Source organism: Diorhabda sublineata, chromosome 4 (assembly GCF_026230105.1).
Source record: "Diorhabda sublineata isolate icDioSubl1.1 chromosome 4, icDioSubl1.1, whole genome shotgun sequence".
NCBI lineage: Eukaryota > Metazoa > Arthropoda > Insecta > Coleoptera > Chrysomelidae > Diorhabda > Diorhabda sublineata.
Genome location: NC_079477.1, coordinates 23,626,352 through 23,647,117, shown reverse-complemented (window position 1 = coordinate 23,647,117; position 20,766 = coordinate 23,626,352). Strand labels below are relative to the sequence as shown.

The 20,766-nt window shown below is 31.4% G+C and overlaps 2 protein-coding genes and 3 non-coding genes across 5 annotated transcripts; 2 read left to right on the top strand and 3 right to left on the bottom strand.

The window, feature by feature from the left end:
• Nucleotides 1–437: 437 nt before the first annotated feature.
• Nucleotides 438–1,543, top strand: LOC130442718 (pyridoxal phosphate homeostasis protein). The gene is made up of 4 exons (XM_056777057.1): nucleotides 438–655; nucleotides 715–1,072; nucleotides 1,131–1,372; nucleotides 1,430–1,543. Exons 1-4 carry the CDS (start codon nucleotides 566–568, stop codon nucleotides 1,496–1,498), a joined length of 759 nt encoding a protein of 252 aa, XP_056633035.1. The 5' UTR covers nucleotides 438–565; the 3' UTR covers nucleotides 1,499–1,543.
• Nucleotides 1,544–1,657: 114 nt separating this feature from the next.
• On the bottom strand, nucleotides 1,658–1,730 carry Trnar-acg (transfer RNA arginine (anticodon ACG)). Its single transcript has one exon. It is a non-coding gene; the product is annotated as a tRNA-Arg (tRNA).
• An 85-nt stretch (nucleotides 1,731–1,815) lies between these two features.
• Trnag-gcc (transfer RNA glycine (anticodon GCC)) lies at nucleotides 1,816–1,886 on the bottom strand. The gene has a single exon. It is a non-coding gene; the product is annotated as a tRNA-Gly (tRNA).
• A 517-nt stretch (nucleotides 1,887–2,403) lies between these two features.
• On the bottom strand, nucleotides 2,404–2,495 carry Trnay-gua (transfer RNA tyrosine (anticodon GUA)). The gene is given in 2 exon segments: nucleotides 2,404–2,439; nucleotides 2,459–2,495. It is a non-coding gene; the product is annotated as a tRNA-Tyr (tRNA).
• Nucleotides 2,496–5,180: 2,685 nt separating this feature from the next.
• Nucleotides 5,181–17,983, top strand: LOC130442509 (uncharacterized). The gene is made up of 16 exons (XM_056776673.1): nucleotides 5,181–5,440; nucleotides 5,726–6,111; nucleotides 7,517–7,799; nucleotides 7,850–8,075; nucleotides 8,131–8,399; nucleotides 8,989–9,163; nucleotides 9,237–9,573; nucleotides 11,385–11,641; nucleotides 11,696–11,867; nucleotides 11,920–12,177; nucleotides 14,532–14,654; nucleotides 14,707–14,793; nucleotides 16,724–16,858; nucleotides 16,925–17,199; nucleotides 17,260–17,540; nucleotides 17,784–17,983. Exons 1-16 carry the CDS (start codon nucleotides 5,401–5,403, stop codon nucleotides 17,879–17,881), a joined length of 3,402 nt encoding a protein of 1,133 aa, XP_056632651.1. The 5' UTR covers nucleotides 5,181–5,400; the 3' UTR covers nucleotides 17,882–17,983.
• The last annotated feature ends 2,783 nt before the right edge of the window (nucleotides 17,984–20,766 follow it).

Below are 20,766 nucleotides of genomic sequence, written 5' to 3'. Positions count from 1 at the left end.
TGTATTATCTATTTATTATTACTAATATCTTTAAATATAATAGATATATATTTGTCTCATATTTAAATCAACAATATGAAATTTAATACCTCTTCGCCCTCTATGAGGTATTATTTCACCTATTCAATAGTTATAATAACAATGTTACAGTTTTCTACAATTATGTTTTATCCAGAACTTTAGTTAAGGAAAAAAATTAAACAACTAATGTCAGTTTTTTTCAATATGTAATTATTTTTTCGAATGAGGATAATAATAGTATTTCTATATCTTTAGCTACATTTTAGAAGTAATATTTATTTTTTCGTATCTAAGTAGTTCTAGCGCCCTCTAGTAATGAATTTATTATTCAATGAATAGAGATATTAACTTTTTAGTAGTTTTCTGGATTCAATGTATAGATATAGAATAGATTCCTTTATAATTAAAAGGAAGTTGTTCTAGATGGAAATACTAATATTACAATAAATAACCTATAAATGTAAAATAAAATGTTTATTTAAAAGTATTGTGTATCGAAATCTTAATATAATATTTAAATATTTACTTTGGTCTATTTCATGATATGTTGAAAAAAATGTCGGAAATAGACGTAAAACAAGGTTTGAAAATTGTTTTATCTAAAATAGAGGAAGCTTGTTCAAAAAGAACCCTTGTAAGTAAAGTACATGCATTTTATTACATTAGTACAATAATTATTATCAATTATTTCAGGAATTACAAGCATTAGAACCAACATTAGTGGCTGTAAGTAAAACAAAACCTGTTAATTTAATTGTAGCAGCTTACGAAGATGGTCAGAGGCATTTTGGTGAAAATTACGTACAAGAATTAGAAGAAAAAGCAAATAATCCTATTATTTTAGAAAAATGTAAAGATATAAAATGGCATTTTATCGGTCATCTTCAATCGAACAAAGTTAATAAAGTTATATCTCTACCAAATATTCATCTTATAGAAACAGTTGATTCTCAGAAATTAGCGTCCTTACTAGATAAAAATTGGCTCAAATTTGGGCCGCCCGAATCTAAATTGAAAATTATGATTCAGGTGAATACTAGTGGAGAAGAAGGTAATTTAATCAATTATCTAATCAAAATATATAAAATTTAATATGTATATCTTTTCAGAAAAAAATGGAATTGCACCTACTGAAGTATGTAATGTTGTACAGTATGTTTTAAAAGAATGTAACAATCTCGATTTGGACGGATTGATGACTATAGGGAAATTTGGTTATGATCCTGCTGATGGTCCAAATCCAGATTTTGTATGTTTGAAAAAATGCCGCGACGATATTTGTCAAGCTTTGGGAATTGATTGGAAAGACATAGGATTATCTATGGGAATGTCAGACGATTTTGAACATGCGGTTAGTATTTTTCATTTAAACAAAATTTCAAATTAATTTTTCCTCTTTTCTTTTTAGATTGAACTAGGAAGTACGAATGTAAGGGTTGGATCCTCAATATTTGGATATAGACCGAAGAAAAAATAATCAGCATAATTACCTTTTGTTAGAAATAAAAATTGTTGACCCCTATATTGGTTTTATTTAAAAAATCCTTGTTCAATTAATATAAAACGAGAAAAAACCATAGTCTAAAAAAACGTAGATAGAAGTAGCAAAGTCAATACAGGGGAAAGCTAAAAATTTCGACCCTGCCAGGATTCGAACCTGGAATCTTCTGATCCGTAGTCAGACGCGTTATCCGTTGCGCCACAGGGCCTTACGGACGAAAAATAAAGAGTGTCCATTTTTAAATGACCATATTTTCTATATTTAATTTAGACTTGATTATATTTAAAAATAAATGCATCGGCCGGGAATCGAACCCGGGCCGCCCGCGTGGCAGGCGAGCATTCTACCACTGAACCACCGATGCTGTGTTAAATATTATTTATTTAAATATCTGAAGCAATCCTTAACCTAATTCAAGTACTTTATTCTTCCTTTTTGTTAATAAATCATTTTAATTTTCGGTCTCTTCTGATTAGAAATTTTTTGAAAATGTAAAAATATTTACGTTTTCAATATCAAAATAGGTCGAAACGACAATATTTCTACTTTACTCAAAAACAAAATTTTAATTACAAGAGGCCTAAAATCAGACTGATTTATCAACAAAACATATAAAGTCTAAATAGTGAAAAAACTCATTTTCTATTTTATATTTTCTTATGTATACTTTACAAAATGATTATTTGTCAGTATATATCTGAGTCAGAAAATTGTAGACTAGCATGTTTGCCTATCTATTTTATAAAAACATTTCTTTCAACTACCGAATTATTTTTAATTATAATGCTAAAAAGTTTATGAGTGCAAAATCTTTATGTAATTTCCTAATTTATATGATGACAAAGAAATACTTGAAAATATAAAATGAATGAAAAAATGATTCCTTCGAGCCGGATTTGAACCAGCGACCTATGGATATCTACATTGATCTTTCCACTACAGTCCACCGCTCTACCAACTGAGCTATCGAAGGTTGTAAGTGAATGAAGTAAAAGCGTTATTCATTCTGAGTAATTACCAAACTATATATTAAATAACCAATTTTTTAATTATTTAATTTAATTTAATTCATTTGCTTCCTTTACCGTTATGTACATAGATATCAATTTATTTATAATAATTTTATTTCTGTTTTCAGACCACGAATATATTAATTAAAATTATACTATTGTCCACATAACAAAAATAAATAGATTCATTTTAGTTCCAACGGAATTATTTTTAAAATTATTGCCTATACAATTTACCATACGCTCTATCAAAATCATTAAACTAAACTAATGTCGATAATCTTTTGTGGTAGCATCTGCTGTTAAACAGCCCTCACACAAATTCCTTGATTTTGCTAACATGATGATGGGTCGCATTCTATATGGTTTTGTTGTCAAAAAGGGCATTACCGAAGAATGTTTTTCCGGTCTAGTGAGGAATTATAAAGGTTTATTCTCATACATAAATACAACCTAAATATTTGAAAATCACTGCTTTCAAACATAAATACTGTCAGGTATGTGATTTTGATGATCAGGGTTGTAATGGCGTCTTTTGAATGGCTCAGTATAAATGGATACAATTAAAATTTCTTTTTTGTAATTTAATGTAACAATCTTCTTGGAAAAAATAGAATATTTATGTATTTGAAATACAATAATATTAAATAAATACGTATATGTGACAACTGTAAGTGTACTATTCTGAAGTTAATGAGTTTACATCGTTGCCAAGTTGATCACCACCATCCATACCAGAGTAAACGGGAAATAAATATTTTAAGCAAAAATTTTATGAAAAAAATCTGGTTATATTAATGTTTATTATTGTGTAATATAATGTTAAAAATTTTTGAAAAATTCACTTAAAATATATGATTCTATTGATAAATAAAAATGAAATAAATGCTGAGTTTACTAGAAACTTATAACTCCACTAATTGAATTACGTACTTTATAGTCTTTAATTAAAAATAAAACCTTGAGATTCGGTCCTGACTCGGTTACTTTCAATCTTTAAATTAAAGTACTCGAACAGGTAAGCCAAGCCAACCATTGACTCACACACAGGTAAGAACCGTTGGAAGAAGACATAGGCGTACATATTATGTGTTTTTCAAGCTCGTTTGTGTGTAAATAAGATTTTGATGAAATATTTTTTATCAATATTTGAAAAAAACAATCATCACCGATCATAAATATCAAAAACTGAACACAGTATGATAATTCGTTGAAATACTATAAAATTAGTACTAAATTGACTGTACTATAACTCAAATCCGTATATCGATTTTTATCTTACCTGCCAAGAAACTTTTTGTGCTTATATGAGTTACAACCAGTAGGAAAATCAAATATTATTGTCTTAAATACTGAATTTTTGTTATAATAATCTCAATAAAAAAATATTTTTATTAATATAAATATTTTAAATGGTTTAATTCGTATTAAAGAGTGTCTGGATTACAAATCTATCTATAAACTGAACGTCGTTTCACGATTAATCTAGCATCAACTTCATACGCCCCTTCCGAAACTTTCCAAATACGTTCGCTTCAACCGCGCATGCTCCTTTATATTTTTTGTCGTATAAACTGTCACTTATGCCTAGTCAATATACCTCAAGGTATTTTAGTTGGTCTAGGCATTAGTTTTAATTAATTAGATTTTCTTTTAAAACTCCCTAAAGTTTGTTTCACATGCGATAGTTGCTAACAAATAAAAATCAGGACCATTGCTTAATCACGAGTGTATAAATGTCAAACGGGTCCGTTCATCCCTGATCGTTTTACGCATGCGCTACGTTTCGGCTAATGATCGATAAATACAATAAATATAAGAATTTTTAAATGAATGTTAATCCTGTGTGCTAAATATCCCTATAAAATGTACTTAATGTTAACATCATAATAAATTGTACCGATATAGTGATACATTGTTTATTATTTTACATATAATTTTATTCGTATAAAACTTTCCATAATAAATAATTCAGATTTCAGTTCTTCTTTATTATTACTCTCCATAATCTACTTTGAGGTTATAAAAAACGATATTTTACTTACTTCAATGATTTACCTATCAACACAAAATATATTCACACGTAAATATTAACGCAAATTGTTTGATGGTTGAGAAAGAAATCAAGTACAAAGTTCATTAAGGCTTTTTCGTGGTAAACGAACTGACAACTGTCTCATGTAGTATAATTCGTGAACGGGAATTTTAGGAATACATACAGTTTTCATGTAATCAAATACTAACCTCAAAATATGTTTTTCTTCTTTACCTTATTGTGACTGTTCGTGTTGCAAAACTTTTTACTTCTTGATTTATGTACCATAAGCTCTGCAACTGCTGCTCGTTTAGCTACATTATTTGAAATAGGACTCTTAATTTTCACTATATTATTCGTTTTAAAATTGAAATCAGGTGATAAATAGTAGCTTTTCTTTCTCTTGTAATGAGTCCAGAAATCAAACAACAGAATCCGAAGAAGAAGTGGACGCCTTTTTAAATAAAACTCTTTTGGACAAAATAACCTGAAAATCGAATGAAAATGGATTTACGCCCGTTTAAAATAAATCGATTCATTTGAAATACAGAATAAAATTTGTTCATTAGATAATTTTTTTATTATTTATATTTTAAATATAAATATTTCTTTTATTCCTTTTCTTACCTACGACTATGTCTATAGCCATTGTCGAAGAAAACATTAGCAACAGCAAGCGAAAATCCCGCTTTCTATTGACAAACTCCATGAAGTCGCTCATGGTGAACCACGTGTAATAGTCGTATCGCACTTTCAACCATTTTTATTTTGATAGGTGTTAAAAGTAATGTTTCCGACAATATGTGATGAATCAGAGTGTTTAAATTGATATAATGGTGAATTGGTCAATAATTTGTTTATTGTTGTTATTACGTAAGTAAATATTTATAGTGAATAAAGCGGGAAATAATATTCATAAAAGAAAGTACGACCTATTTTCATTAAGATATTTAATTATTTCCATTTAAACTTATTAAATTTGATAAAGTTTTACAAAAATTTACAGTCTATATGAATCAATAAACTATCTATGAACTAATTAATGAACATTTTATTAATACGAGGGTCAAATAACAATTACTATGTTAATTTTATTGAAAACTAAGTTGAGTATTTGGTCGCAAGTTAATGTGAGAAATAACAACAAATTTGTTACAGTTTTACAAAAATGTGCCCCTATAACTCTACGAAGTTATATTTCCGCGAAGGGTCTCCACGGTACGATCACCTTCACAAAATATCAAGATGAAATACGAATAAATACTAATCTTGAAGCTACTTTGGAATATCCTACGCAAATATGGTCTTGGTACGTGACGGAATTCCCCGTAGATTACAGTCTGATAGAAGGCAGATGTCAAAATTTAGGAAAAAAATTACTTTCCATGCAAGACACTTTTGGGTATTTAATTTTACCTGATAATCAAACTGCAGTTTATGTTACAAGGGAATTGACAATAAACGGAGCGTTAGGACTTTATGGGAAAGGTCTTTACTTCAAAAATGAAGATACTTCGGAAGTTATTTGTTCTTCTATCACTATGGTGAGTTGGAATTATATTGGAATCAATTTGGATCACCAAACGTAAATTTTAATGTGGATACCATAGATAATTTTATAAACGGGCATGAGTATTTCTTCACTAAAATTTTCACAGCAAATATATGAACAAGTTTAAAGCCTCGTGTTTTCAATACAGTGGACCCTATTGACGTCCCAATTTTTTTCTAGATGAAAATAACATTTATAAACACCTTCTCAGAATTTCAACTCAATGCACCACTTTTTTTGTGATTGTTCAAACACGCATATGTTTTTCATAAATAGTTGAACAAGTTTAAAGCCTCGTATTTTCAATTTTGTTGGCCCTATTGACATCTCAATGTTTTTCTACATATAAATAACCTTTATAAACACCTCCCCAAAATTTCAACTTAATGCACCAATTTTTTTGGCGTGGGTGATTGTTTAAACACGCATATGTTTTTCATAAATATTTGAACAAGGTGAAAGCCTCGTATTTTCAATTTTGTTGGCCCTATTGACATCTCAATGTTTTCCTACATATAAATAACCTTTATAAACACCTCTCCAAAATTTCAACTTAATGCACCAATTTTTTTGGCGTGGGTGATTGTTTAAACACGCATATGTTTTTCATAAATATTTGAACAAGTTTAAAGCCTCGTATTTTCAATTTTGTTGGCCCTATTGACATCTCAATATTTTTCTACATATAACTAACCTTTATAAACACCTCTCCAAAATTTCAACTCAATACACCAATTTTTTTGGCGTGGGTGATTGTTCAAACACGCATATATTTTTCATAAATATTTGAACAAGTTTAAAACCTCGTATTTTAAATTCTGTTGACCCTATTGACGTCCCCATTTTTTTTGTTCCCCAACAACTAAATAGCAATTATTGATCAAGATAATGTATTCATTTACATTTTTTTTATTCGTAGGGTGAATTAATAAACACTGTCTCTTCCGTTCTCAATTAACACACTATACAATACACTTAACTTATAATAATTTACTTATAAATATCAATTAAATAATATCCGCGATTACTTTTACTAAGTCGTTCTTTTTACTATTACGATTTAGTTAAAACTTACTAACTAAGCTGCATAAACTTATTTATATACTACAAATAGAATTCTACAAAGTTCTAGAACAAAAAGAAACAAAAGAAATAAATAGACTTTTCTAGAAATTATTTAAAAAAATACTGTATTAAACCGCCTTGTATAATTTCATCGAAGGCGCGTCCACCATATATAAAAAACAAATCATAGGTGCCCTGTGAATTCGCCGAATTTTAAAATTCCATTGTAGCTGGACAGGGCCGGCTGAAAGACCCATTTCGCTAGCTTGTTCGTAACAATTAATTTACTAAAATTCTAAAAGATACTTGTCTCTTTTTAAATCTGAATTTAGGTGGATAAAGAAAAAGAGAAAATAGCCGTTGCTAGATTCAATAGTCCCATCGCTGGAAATGTCTATTTCAGATGGTTTTCGACCAAAGATAATCATACCGACATGTTGATTACAACTGATCTGTATCATGTTCGTAATAAAGAAAATTTTAGTAAATCTTTGGAATATACAGAGCATTCTTGGAAAATTTACGTAACAGATATTTTGGATTCAGAAGAAACTAGACATGTGGATAATTGTAATATTTTACAGCTTGTATTTGATCCAGATAATAAAGAAAAGGGTAATTTAACTTAATATTATTCTGCTGTAATTATATAAAAATAATTTTAGGTAAAGCATTAGGTGATATTGATAAAAGACTGGGAAAAGTAAAAGTATCCACTGATTATAGCAGATATAAATATAAAACTTTATTTAGGGACACAAAATTATTATTATTACCAAGTGATCTAACCGGACCTCAAAGAAGATTATATTTAGTTCTTTTCGAAAGTAAACACCAAGATGTCTTCTTAGGATGTGCCAAAATCAACTATAATTCACCTATACACACCCGGTATGAATTAAACACTAAAAATAACTATTTTTTATAGATTTTATTGGTTTTTTAGAGTAATAATTCAATCCGGGGGGATAAAAGGCGATGTTAAAATGATCCAACATACCAAATTCGAACCAACTTTCTTAACCGTGAATTTGACAACGACTAGGGGAGATTTGGAAACTAGAATAGTTTATAGTTCGACAGTTGCAGGATATAAAATTCATGAATTACCAATGAAACCTTCTAGGTCTGTTGGACTGAATGAAAATTCTTGTTTGACGACTAATTTTGTTTATAATCCGTTAAAAATTAACATCAACAATGTTCCCCCGAATGGTATGTAAATAAACTTTTCGTTCCATCACAATTAATTCATTAATAATGATTTTAATGGTCAAAAAAATTATTTTTAATTTTGTATGTTCCCTATTGATTGGATCAGTAGCCACTGCCAAGAAGTTAGCAGCGGTGATTGACCTGAATAAGAAAGAGGAATTATTAAATATTTTTTTGAAGTAAAATAAAAATTATATTTAAAAACATTAAATTTTGAAGTCGTTGATTCGAAATTAATGATTTGGGGATAAATTATGACGTATTAACTTGGAAAATTGAAAATGTTACTTCATAAAATCGACATAACTCTGAAATTAGACAAAAGAAAATATAGTATTTTATTTGTTTGTTTATTAAAATTTGTGTTTTATTTTGTAAAAGAACAAAGTCGAAACTATAACTTTCTACTTTATATAATCATAAATATATATTTGCATTACAGCATATGAACGCTGCTAACTTCATTGTCTAGTTAGCAGTGGCTACTGCTCCAATTATAAGTAAATGTACTAAAAATTTAATAGTCGAATTTTTAAAAAAAAGTTTCTTGTACTTGCATCCACTAAGCGTTTTTTTCTAAATATCATAGGTTTTGGAACACAAGATCAATATTCCATTGGGGATTTATCTGGGAAGTTATTAGAGAGAAACAATGAAACAGTTTTAGTACCTGGAGGTCAAGAATTAACAGGTACATATTGGGATACGTATCTACCTCTACAAGGAATACATTCCATAGTACACAGATCGTTAGTAATATACAAGTAAGTTAAAAATTAAATATACTTTTGTTTATAAAATTTATATTTTTATTTTTTATATTAATTTATACCACAGAAATACACAGTATCCATCTTCAGAGTTGGTAGCCGAGCCTTGGATTTGTGGTGGTATTACTCTTTATGAATCGAATTTCAAATACCAAAAACAAATTTTTACGGCACAAGTACTCTTTAGATACCCCACAGTAGGGAGGATGTTGATGAGACAAGCCAAAAATGAGCCCCACGCGGACACTACGGTTCTAATAGAATATTTAGTCCATGCCGACGGTGCAGCTTTGAATAATTCCAATGATCATAGATGGGCGATACACGAATTACCGCCTGGAAAGGATTTTTATAATTGGACTGGGAGATGTTTGAGTTCAGGGAATGTTTACAATCCTTACAAGGTACATTTTTATAAATTTCGATTTTAATTTATTATAAAATCAAATTCCCTGGTTTTACCAGGTTGGTTTTCAAATTTTTCTGGTTTAAATTACGTGAATTTACAACATTTTTTATATTTTGATTTAACTAATTCTTGGCCCACTACTTCAAGCTGTTTTTGAGAGTTTTCAACGGTTTTTTGTTTCTTGTTTCCAGTTTTTCTCTCTGATTTTCTAGTTTCCAGCTAACTACCGTTTTCGATCATTTCCATCTAAAAACTACCTACTCTATCACATCTGGAATAGTTTTTCATTTAATTTAGAATGATCCAATTCGTCAGAATAGCTCTAAAAACCCGGTCTGCTTCTTCCAATGTACGGCGTTGCATCTGTTTGTAGTAAAAAAATGCCAAATCCTTCAGACATAAATTGCAAAATGAAATGGATTTAAAATTGAATTTGTTCGTTACTTGTTATTCGAATCTTTATGCCAGGCTTGCACACGAACCTGATTCCCTTTGAACGTATTTTAACGTAAAGAAAATGATCATTATTCGTAGGATCAGTTACTGTAATCGATAGACTTCGAGGACCTCGAGCTGCGTGTGATTTTACTTTTGACCGACCTACTTTATGCAGTTGTTCAACATCTTTGATTTATTTCATGAAAGAAATGTCGAATCGACTTATTGGAAAAGAAAAGGTGAATCAGAAGCAACAAATTGATAACTATAATCTGAAGATGAATCGGATTATATTTAAAGTGGGACATCCTATGCTGAAGATAGTGAAGTGTCATCAATGTGCCCAGGAAAAGGTGTAGGGTGTAGCTCCGGAACTGAAAACATCTGTCAGAAGACCGAAACAGCTGACGATGGTACTATTTGGATTAAATTTGCTGAACGTGGTATTCCTGGAAGGTCACCATCTGCTTGTTTTCTTCATTTTCATCTGAAAAATGTCAAAATAATGTTTACGGAAGATGTGCACATACAAAGATTTTAACTTATATTTTTTTAAAATGTACAAAACTATTTTTTATTTCAGATGAAATAGATTTATTTATTGTTAATATTTATTAATAACTTGCTATATGACTGTAAATAGTATAAGAAATACTAAAAATTTATTTTAAACAAATTTCTTTACACATTAGTTACTTTTCACTAAGTCTCCGTCTTACTAGTGTTAAAAGTAATGGTTCCAGCTCTTCCGATAAGAACTAAAACAATGCAATTTCAGCCAATAGTAATTTATTATCTAAAAATTTTTACACGGTTTTATATGATGGCATCTAACCCTCGTACTGAACAGAATTTCGGAGGGAACACAAAGCAAGTAATGGATAAGAACATGGAATGACAAATTCTAACGTACTGTCAAGTTAGACAACCATATAGACGTGAGCCAGTAAGAGTGCAGTTACGAGGGAGGTTTAACATATTGTTTCGATTGGATAATTGTCGAATCCTCCGTTTTTCTCGGCTCCGCGAAATTCCCGTCTTTTTCCACGTTGTCAAGGCACTTAGTTTTGATATAGGGTGGTTTTTAGAAGGAAGTAAAAAGAATTAAAAACTAGAAAACCTACAGCATTGCCGAGGTGGGGTTTTGGAATCAAAATAGACAAGTTAATTATCTGGGAGTTACTAGTAGGTAGTCGTTAGTAGCCTCAACGGGCTACAAGGAAGTTTTTTCTTAGGTTTCGAGGAAAGGGGTACACATAACCTAGAAGCTGTCAGTGTTTATCAATATACAAGTCTGTTCATAATTAAAGGGTTAGAAATATTTAAAAATCTACGAAAAATCTTCTGTATGATACTGTGATGTTTCAGGTAGATTTTGATAATGGTACATCGTCGGATCGTTGTAGTATGGACAACATAGGTTTGTGTAGATTAGGAGATCTCTCGACTCGTCAAGGTACTTTAAATATAGCGGGAAAAATGGCCGACAGTGATAAGATATCGAGGAAATTGTGGACGGATCCATCGATACCATTAACTGGTTTCCATAACGTTTTAGGCAAATCTTTAGTTTTATACGACGACAACGGACCAAAAGCTAGAGGTGAAAGATTAGCTTGTTCAATGTGAGTCGTGTCGAAATAATAATAAATAATAATTAAAACAAGTGTATATTTTAGAATTGGTGGGGTGTATAGAAGAAAAGCTGTAGCGAGGGATTGGTTTCCAAATGGTCAAGATATTACACTAAAAGGAAAAATTGAATTTGTTCAACAAACTGAATACGACATTACTGATATAGACGTTGATTTAGAAGGTTTAAACAACGTTAACGAGTATCACATACATATGGTAATTTACGTTTTATGATTTCTATTTTTTTTTTCAAATTTTCATTTTGTAGACACCTGTTGAGGAAAATTTGGAATTCCCTTGCGAAGAAACTTCTTTATACGGTACTTGGAACCCGTTAAATGTCGATCCAGCTTCGTCACCAAGAGCTTACCATGGTACCCCCGATCAATACGAAGCTGGCGATTTAAGTGGAAAATTCGGTAGCTTGGAAAATCAAACTTTATATAAAACTTATTATAATGATACACTGTTAAGTTTGTTCGGTCCTAGGAGTATTTTAGGAAGGTCTGTTGTATTATATCAGAAGGTAATTATACGAGACAGCAAATGATATCAATTCAACTTCTTTTAACTGAGGAAGTATATATGGAAATAAGAAGGTTTCTGGCTAGGTTCAGACAGCTATAAACTTGTCGTTGAATCCACTGGGTTTTTTCAAAAAATGTTGTCAATAGGTCCCTAGAGGTTCAGAATAGGGACCGAGCTCAGAAAATTAGACTGCAATACTTTTCTTGAGTCTTATTTTTCCATTTCTAAGCACGATACCATTTACAAGTAAAACGTGAATCAAGATTTAGATATTGTAATGTTTTTCTTATTTATCTACACTTTTTCTATTCGTAGGGTGAATTAATAAACACTGTCTCTTACGTTCTCAATTTATTTAAACACTTTATACTAACTATACTTAGCTAATTTATACAATTCACTTATCAATAACACTTAACTATTTTATTTATTATTTATTTAAATTTATTTCGGGATGTTCACTACCACTATTTATTATAAACTGAACTAGACTGCGCTACACGAACTCCTTGAATATATCCCAAAAGAAATTCTCAGAAGTTCTAGAAAATAAAGAAACGAAACAAATAATTAGTTCAAAAGCAACAATATAAATAAACCGACTGCTATATATAAAAACAAACATTAAACGAATTCCGGGTATTTCAGATGTACATTAAAAGCGTCGCGCCTCCGCCGAATTTTAGATTTCCACAACATGCAGACAAGACCGGCTCCAAGGCGGAGACGAGTTCGTAACGATATATTTTCATAATATTTGGCAGTAGCTGTTCGATTAACGTATAGATTTTTTTTCTTTGTATCTATTGTTAATTTTTTTTACAATAGGATGCGTTTGACTAGATGACTTTCATTATATTTTCTAACTGCTTCTCTATAAATTTTTCTATATTTTTTTTTGTATATTTTGAAGCAGCTTTTTTCGTTTGTTTTTATCTATATCAATACTTATTGGTCGTTGTTGTGGTTTCTAGTAAACCTGGATTTTTTCCTTCTTTCTAATGCTTCATCAAACGTAGCCTAAAGACAATCAACGTGATATACCTACTTGAAACGTCCTCTAAATACCAACGTCTGTTACCGTAAGTTAGATGTTTGTTGAGCGAAACATTTTTATCTCTTAAAGTTGTTAGATACCTTATACATGATCTGATTTTTAATAAGAGCATTTTTGACATGATAAATAACAATCCCTCAATAAGTCGTGTGTCTAACTAAGAAAAACACAACACAAAAGCTGAATTTCTTACGAGATCAGCGAATAGCTAGTAGTCACTGGGGGTCAAATCTGGACTAAACGGTGGATGAGGAATTAATTCCTTCAATGTAACCATCGTTGTTATCGACTTGTGAATCGATGCATTGTCTTGGTGAAACAGTGGTTTTTTTCTTCGACATTTCCTTGTTTTATGCATTCAAACGATCCAACAACTCTAGGTAGTATTCGCTATTGATTATCTCTCCCTTTTGGAGATAGTCGATGAATAATCTTCCATTCGCATCTCAAAATAATGTAGCCATTAGCTTCCCAGACGACTGTTATGCCTTTGGACGCTTCGGATGTGGTTCAAAATCTGATTTATTACGTGTAAACATCAACATCGATCGACTGTTAGTAAACGCACCCACTTTGAAAAAATCTGTCTAATGGTCAAATGTTCCTGCTTAATTGTGTTGCTTTCTAATATCTGTACGGCCTCAACTATCTCATGCAAATTCAATTTATTATTGGATATAACCAATTTGTGAAGTTTTTTGATGATTTTTGGAGTAACCACCTTAATTGGACGACCAGAACGTTCACCATCATCGGTGTGTGTACGACCACATTTGAATTCAGCAAACAAATAACAAATGATCCTTGTCGCTGGAGCAGAGTCCGGATAACACTTTTGAAGCCATTGCTAAGCTTGTTCAGAAAATTTTCTTTATTAATTGTTCTAAAAATAACAAACTTCATTTGAATGGCTGTAACTTTTTTCTGATTAATCTAAATCTGATGAAATTTCACACGTAGTGTTTTGAAAGTTGATACTTCATCAACGTCATATGGAGCTGTCAATGACAGTGCCATCTGTGTGTTAATCACACGATTTATTAAGTGATGTAAAACGATATTGAAGAAAAAAGGCACGCGCCATCACCGGTAATAAGTAAAACTTTTAGTGGAATGTTAGAATGCATTGAATTTGAAATCTTTAGCTTAGACATTTTAAATTTTCATTGTTAATACCCATCCCCGCAATTCTTATAAGGGATGAATTATCATAAAATCTACTCATTTACCACACTTGGAGTAAGTAGGAGCTATTGTTTAAATAAAGGAAACTTTTCTTTATTAAATTTTTTTAGAAATCAAGAAGATGGGCATGTTCGACCATCGAAAGAGGCTACAGTCCATCTGAAGCTAGAGAATTAAGAGCTATTGCTTCTTTTCACAATCCCAATGGTTTCGCTTTCGGTTACATGAAGATGGTACGATTAGACTAATCGATTATTTTTAATAATAACGAATTATTTTTTGTAGAGACAATTGATACATAAAGATGGAAGCACTAGCGATACCACCATAGAAGTTAAATTGAGACATCCCGGCAAAAACGATAGGAATGTCGTAAGTCTTGATACCATCGATTTTTATTTGTTCTTTCCAGTAATAAATTGCTACTTTTAGCTGTCAAATTTTGAACACATTCTCTCCAATAATTTGTTTCTCTGAATGTCTTAATCTCTGATATTTTACCAACAATTTCTCTCTAGACAAATCACTTTCGATGTATTTGAACGTGATAAAAACTTGTCTCAAATAACAAGACTTGTTAATGAGTGTAGTGTGATTAGATCTTAAGTGTGGAGAACTGGCAACAAGGAAAGAATGTAGCCAGCCCGCGAAATAACGATAAGCTGCCAACAGTGTCATGATTAGAGGTTAAGAATGACCTACAGTAAACTTATAATACATAATCTAATTGTACATAGTGAAAATAAAATTAAAGCAAAACCCAAAACGTTGATTCGTTAATTAAATAACCGACAAAGGACAAGGAGGATACAGATGAACATAGAAACCTGGATTCATTACTACACGTCTGATACAAAACGATGATCATCTGAGTGGACTAGACGTGATAAAACCATCAGAAATGAAAAAAAAACATAAAAATCTGCTAGAAAGATTATGGACTTGATATTTTGGAACACACAAATCATATTTTCCATCAAAATCACCAATAAAAGGATCCAAAGGCAGGAGAAAAACAGTTTTTTACAAATTTAGTGAATCTTGTGCATACATTTCAATTATTTCAACTCTGAATTAGTTCAACACCAACTGAATACTCCAAATATAGCCCTCAAGGATTATCAACTGTTTTCAGAACTGAAAAAACTGCTCCAACGTCAGAATTATAAATCAAATGAAGACATCTCTTAAACAAAATTCTATTCTGGTAGCATAAAAAAGTTTGGACTGCTTGCATCATATCTTGATTAATAAAAATTGTTTTTTGTTTACTACACTCTAAACTTATTAATTCAGGTGTTCCAAGAGTGAAATGCATCTGAAGAAACAATTTGAATCAGTAATTAAGGTGTTATACCAGTATTTTGAAAGCCTAGACTCAGGTGTCAACGTTTCGGTACATTTAGCAATCAGATCCTTATTCCTTATCCATCTGATGATATTTAATGCTTCAACAATGTGTTTTGTACTATATTGTAAAGTTTTGTAAAGTCTTTTCTACTCTTAATTCTGATGTAAGTCTTGTGAATGCTCTATGTCACCAAGGTATAGATAGAAGCTATCGAGAAATATGGGAAATCGTGAGCAATTGCATTGGATTGGTCGAAGGCTTTTGACAGGGTTTAATAAATATCGTACGGTTTGGTAGTTTTATTCAAAGAGCGATCCATCCAGGTCGCTATCGATGGTCATATTTCAGAAAGGTTTGAAGTCAACGCTGGTGTTTTCCATGGATGTATCTCATCATCAACTCTTGTGTCGCCGTTCAAATTAACTGCCTCAATAAACTCCATCATCGCAAATTCGCTTGTTGGGTGTTGAGATCGGGAGCAATCGATCCTGGTATAGTCACGTGGCCGATTTAGCTAAGGCAGCTTCACAAAAATTTGGAGCACTCTTTAAGACCAAAAAGCTATATACTCCGCAACAAATCTACAAGGATTATTCCATCTTTGAAGTATTGCTCGACTGCCAAAGATACTTTAAGTATGCTGGACTTTATATAGAAGAGATCAATTCGATTTATAGGCGATGCAGAGTTGACCAGAAACTTGGACGGCTTAGAGCATAGAAGAAAGGTCGAAAAGTCGCATAATCTCGGCTATAGCAGTATTTGCAAGACCTAAAAGACAGACAAGACATGTCTCGTGATTACAGAGTTCGCCTGCAGACGCCCAGAACGTCAATTTATCGAGTTTCCTTTCTTTATAGAAGTGCAAGCTTGTGGAATCCTCTTGTAATTGTTCTTTACATAGAATATTTCTGATTCCAGTATATATCTTTCTATTTCATTATTTTTTAGACTAGAAATCATAATTGGGCGATTTATGTTAATCCAGTGGGTGTAGACGCCACTGTCAAAACTATGGCTACAAGATGTGTTGCAGGTGGTTATGTTTGGAACCCATTTTTCACTCAACTGGCTGATCCTCTAAATGTTAGTATTTATATGAAATTTAAGACCTCTTAGTTGTATATTTACCATTTTGTTTTGGTTTAATAGACGGACCTTTATCAACAAGAATGTGGACCAGAGAATCCTCTAAGATGTCATGTTGGTGATCTATCAGCTCGATTGGGCACAATCGATATCGGTTTAAGAAGAAAAGTTTTCACGGATTCCAATTTTCCTTTAGAAGGTGATGTAACTGCCGTCGGGAAATCGATTGTTATACTAGCTCCAGAGAAAAGGGGAGAAAGATATGCTTGTGCCAATATTGAACCCGACTATGACATTATTAAGTATGCTAATATCGAAAAACCACCTCGCTTTGTAGTGTAAGTTTTTTCTACGCCATTTTTTTTAAATAAAAACGATATTTTATAATCAATTTCTAGTGCTCAGTTTATAGAAGATATAAGAGAAGTGATGGGAATCCCCGAGTGGTTTTTGACAGTTGACAGTAGGAAAACGAAGTCTTTACACAACGATGGATGCGTTCAGCTGTTACTGCATTTCAAAGGACCGATAGCGAATCGATTAGAACAGGATTTTAATAAATTGATGCTAATCGGAAGACTAGACGCTCCTAGTTTATATATACCAGGATATATAAACGAGAAACGGAAAGTTAAAATCGCTTATAAATTATGCGGAGCTAAAGATCCAAACGAAAAGAGTGAGTACTTTAAACAAGAATTTTTTAATGTTTTATGTTTTTTTAACGCACTGTTTACACTATCGTGATATCAACACTCACAAAGTCTTCAAAGACTGAAGGTACACTGAGTTATCTGGTTATCGAAACGAGCGTCAGACAGTGTAATTGTGAGTGTTGGTGTAATGTAAACTGTGTGTTCAGTACGATTATTACTAACACTTCCAGAAATTTCAAGTATATGTTTGTTATTATTCGTTTCAGGCACGAGGAATAGTTTTTTCTTCAAATCTAGATCTAGTACCGTGAAATCCACTGTATTGTTACCTTGTTTGATTTTATTTATAATTAAATTTGTATAATTACCAAAAATGTTGATGTATGTAAATAATATCTATGTGAATTTTATTTATTTTTTTACTGTAGTTAATATTGTAAACGATGTAAAAAATAAAGTAATACATTCCGTATTATATTCTTTTGATTTAACCCTCACCTTTCAGGTAGATCTCAACGCTTATGTTAGTTGATGTCATGAGATAAATAACTCAATTCACAACAAATAAATAAATAGAAGTCGTTTCAATAATCTGACTACCGTACTCGTCGAATGTCAAACTATTAAGAACCCATTATGTGTGTACAAGCTACTTCAAATACTAAATCTTATCGTATACAATTAATTATAAAAATGGATATTTACGGAGGCTTAGAGTTTTGATACGTTAATGGAACTTCAAATGTCCAAGGGACTTAACTATGAGGTTGATTTCCATTAGGAGTGGTCAATATACAACCGGCATTAGGAGGGTAAAATAAAAAACACTTTGTATCACTTAACTATATGATTAACAGATACTAATGGTTCCGATCATGTCTAATAAATTGACGATACATCAAGTTGTGCCTCAAGGAAGCGTTTTAGGTCCCATCTTTTGTATATATTTTTAAGTTTCATACTTACCTTATACATTGTAAATACCACGTATATGCCGACGACAACAAGATTTATGTTTCATTCAAACTTTCTAATATACAGGAGGCATCAGATAAAATAAATCAAGATATCTACGAAAAACTTTTATTGAAAATCATTTTGGTTTGATTATCGACCCCAAATTTCGATTCAAAAAACATATAAATGAAAAAATAAGTAATTAACACAAAAATTAATGCAAAAAAATGAAAATAGCAACGCTAATGAAAGTAAACATAAAAAGGGATCACTAGCAATAATTATATCGTTTCTACCTTGCTTCTGGAGTCTGATGGACATAGAAGAGAAACCAGACGATGGTGGGCCATGCCCTGGATGGATAGAACAAGGAGAAATATGAGTTTAACTATTAATTAATTGAGAATAGATTAAGAAACAGTTAAAAAACTCCCAAGGAAAATGAAACGTAAGATAACTAAGAAATCCTTCGCGAAAAACGTACTATCAGCAGATCAGAAACTCATTTCCAATGCCACCAAAGCTATAATATTGTAAGTGCGAGATCTTGCATACAACAATAAGCTAAACTTCATCTACGCATGCTTTTGATCAAGAAATATTGCGTTTTGCATTGCATTGCACATTTGCATTTCAAACTTCCTTAAGTTAACAAGAAAAAAATGATCGTTGCATCACTGGGAATAATTATATCTGTCTCTGCCTTGCTTTTGGAATCAGATGAATAGTTTAGTTAGAGAATTAGACGAGAAAACATAGAAAAATTAGTAGTGAATTAATGAAAAAACTCATTTTTCTCTAAAATTGCAACTTGCAACATTATCGGTTTAGTGTCATAATTCTAGTGAGAAATCTAGTTACTTTTGGTTTAACAACCAACCTGTCTATCAGGTTCCAAATTATTGACAGCTATTGACACTTATTCAATTCGTTACTTACTTTTGCCAAAACATATAGAACAAAAATTGAGGTTAGGAATTTGTTTGATTCTACTAATGGAATTTTTGTTAGTGGCAGCCATAATGCAATGGAAATAGACTTGCATAATATCCAGCGACGTGCAACATCCATCTATGCATCTATACGGTCTTTAGGTCGCAAGTCGATACGCGTTGCAAGTTCAAGTTAGATTCCTTAGATGTCGTGGCACTAGCTCAAGAATTTATGAATGTAAATTATTACAGAAAGACAGTCTTTGAGAAAAAAGTCAATTCAAACAGCGATTTTAAATCATAATCACCGATTTGGGCAAATTCTTTTGAAAATTAAATGAATTGGCACGCCTAACCTCAAATAATACATTTTAAGGTTATACAAACAATTTTTTTTCCATTCACGTTATAAAATAAATGCGAAACGAGTGTGATCGTCAAATTTTTCTTTTAAAAACATAGGAATGGAGGAACGTATAAATCAATGAGAAAACTCGGCTGGGAGACTTAAATTTTTATCTACATTCTATAGAAGAAGTAGCTCTCCCAACGCAAAAGAAGAAACTTGAAACCCACTTAATGTAAGAAGTTGAAAATTATTAGAAATTGGATAAAGGGAAACCAAATGATTAGACAATGTAATTATGATTAGCTATTTTATATTTATGTTATTTTTTCTATGTCAGTTTTAATATTCACGTTTTTTTTCATTCGTTTGCATTCGTAAAGAATGTAATTTCTGAATCGGTCATTTTTTCACACTTTTGCGTTAAAAAAAGTGCCGAAACGTGTCATTTTTTAACGCAATTATAAAATTGTTTTATCAAAATAGTGGGTCGCGAACGCTTCTTTTTACATGTCAATTTGTTTCTCCGATAAACTGTCTGAAGAAAGTTTAAACTGCACACCACACTTAAAAAGGCTTAAGCAGCTTCACAAGAAGTGTGTTACTAGTTTACTTGGAAACTAAATCCAAAATGTGTAAGTCTTCAACACTTTGGTCGACTTATTCCGAATTGAAAGGCGCCCTAATGGTAAATAACGACGTAGACATCAGTAAATACTCGAAACTCATTGCATATTTGAAAAATAAATCAGTTAATAAGTTTCTGTTGCGAGCTCTAGACGATCATTATCATGACAGCAAAAGAGCTAAGAAAGCTGTTCAGACTCTCTTAGCGGTGAGCTTGGAAAGAGGACGTGTGGATGGTCAACAGATATTACAAAATATTAATTCAGTGAGTGTTCATAGTTCGTGCTACAAAAATATGTAAACGAAGCGATTTTCCATCGCAAGAGCCAGAACCCGAAGAACAACTGCAGGTCATTCCGACTTTCGATTTTAAAAATCAAACCAGCT

What these genes read in the sequence shown, in the direction of transcription:
- LOC130442718 (XM_056777057.1), top strand. Translation starts at nt 566, where the DNA reads ATGTTGAAAAAAATGTCGGAAATAGACGTAAAACAAGGTTTGAAAATT. An exon ending in GAATACTAGTGGAGAAGAAG is followed by an intron (nt 1,073 to 1,130) that starts GTAATTTAATCA and finishes ATATCTTTTCAG; the next exon opens with AAAAAAATGGAATTGCACCT. An exon ending in CAGACGATTTTGAACATGCG is followed by an intron (nt 1,373 to 1,429) that starts GTTAGTATTTTT and finishes TTTTCTTTTTAG; the next exon opens with ATTGAACTAGGAAGTACGAA.
- LOC130442509 (XM_056776673.1), top strand. Translation starts at nt 5,401, where the DNA reads ATGGTGAATTGGTCAATAATTTGTTTATTGTTGTTATTAC. An exon ending in TCCAGATAATAAAGAAAAGG is followed by an intron (nt 7,800 to 7,849) that starts GTAATTTAACTT and finishes AAATAATTTTAG; the next exon opens with GTAAAGCATTAGGTGATATT. An exon ending in CTGTTGTATTATATCAGAAG is followed by an intron (nt 12,178 to 14,531) that starts GTAATTATACGA and finishes AAATTTTTTTAG; the next exon opens with AAATCAAGAAGATGGGCATG.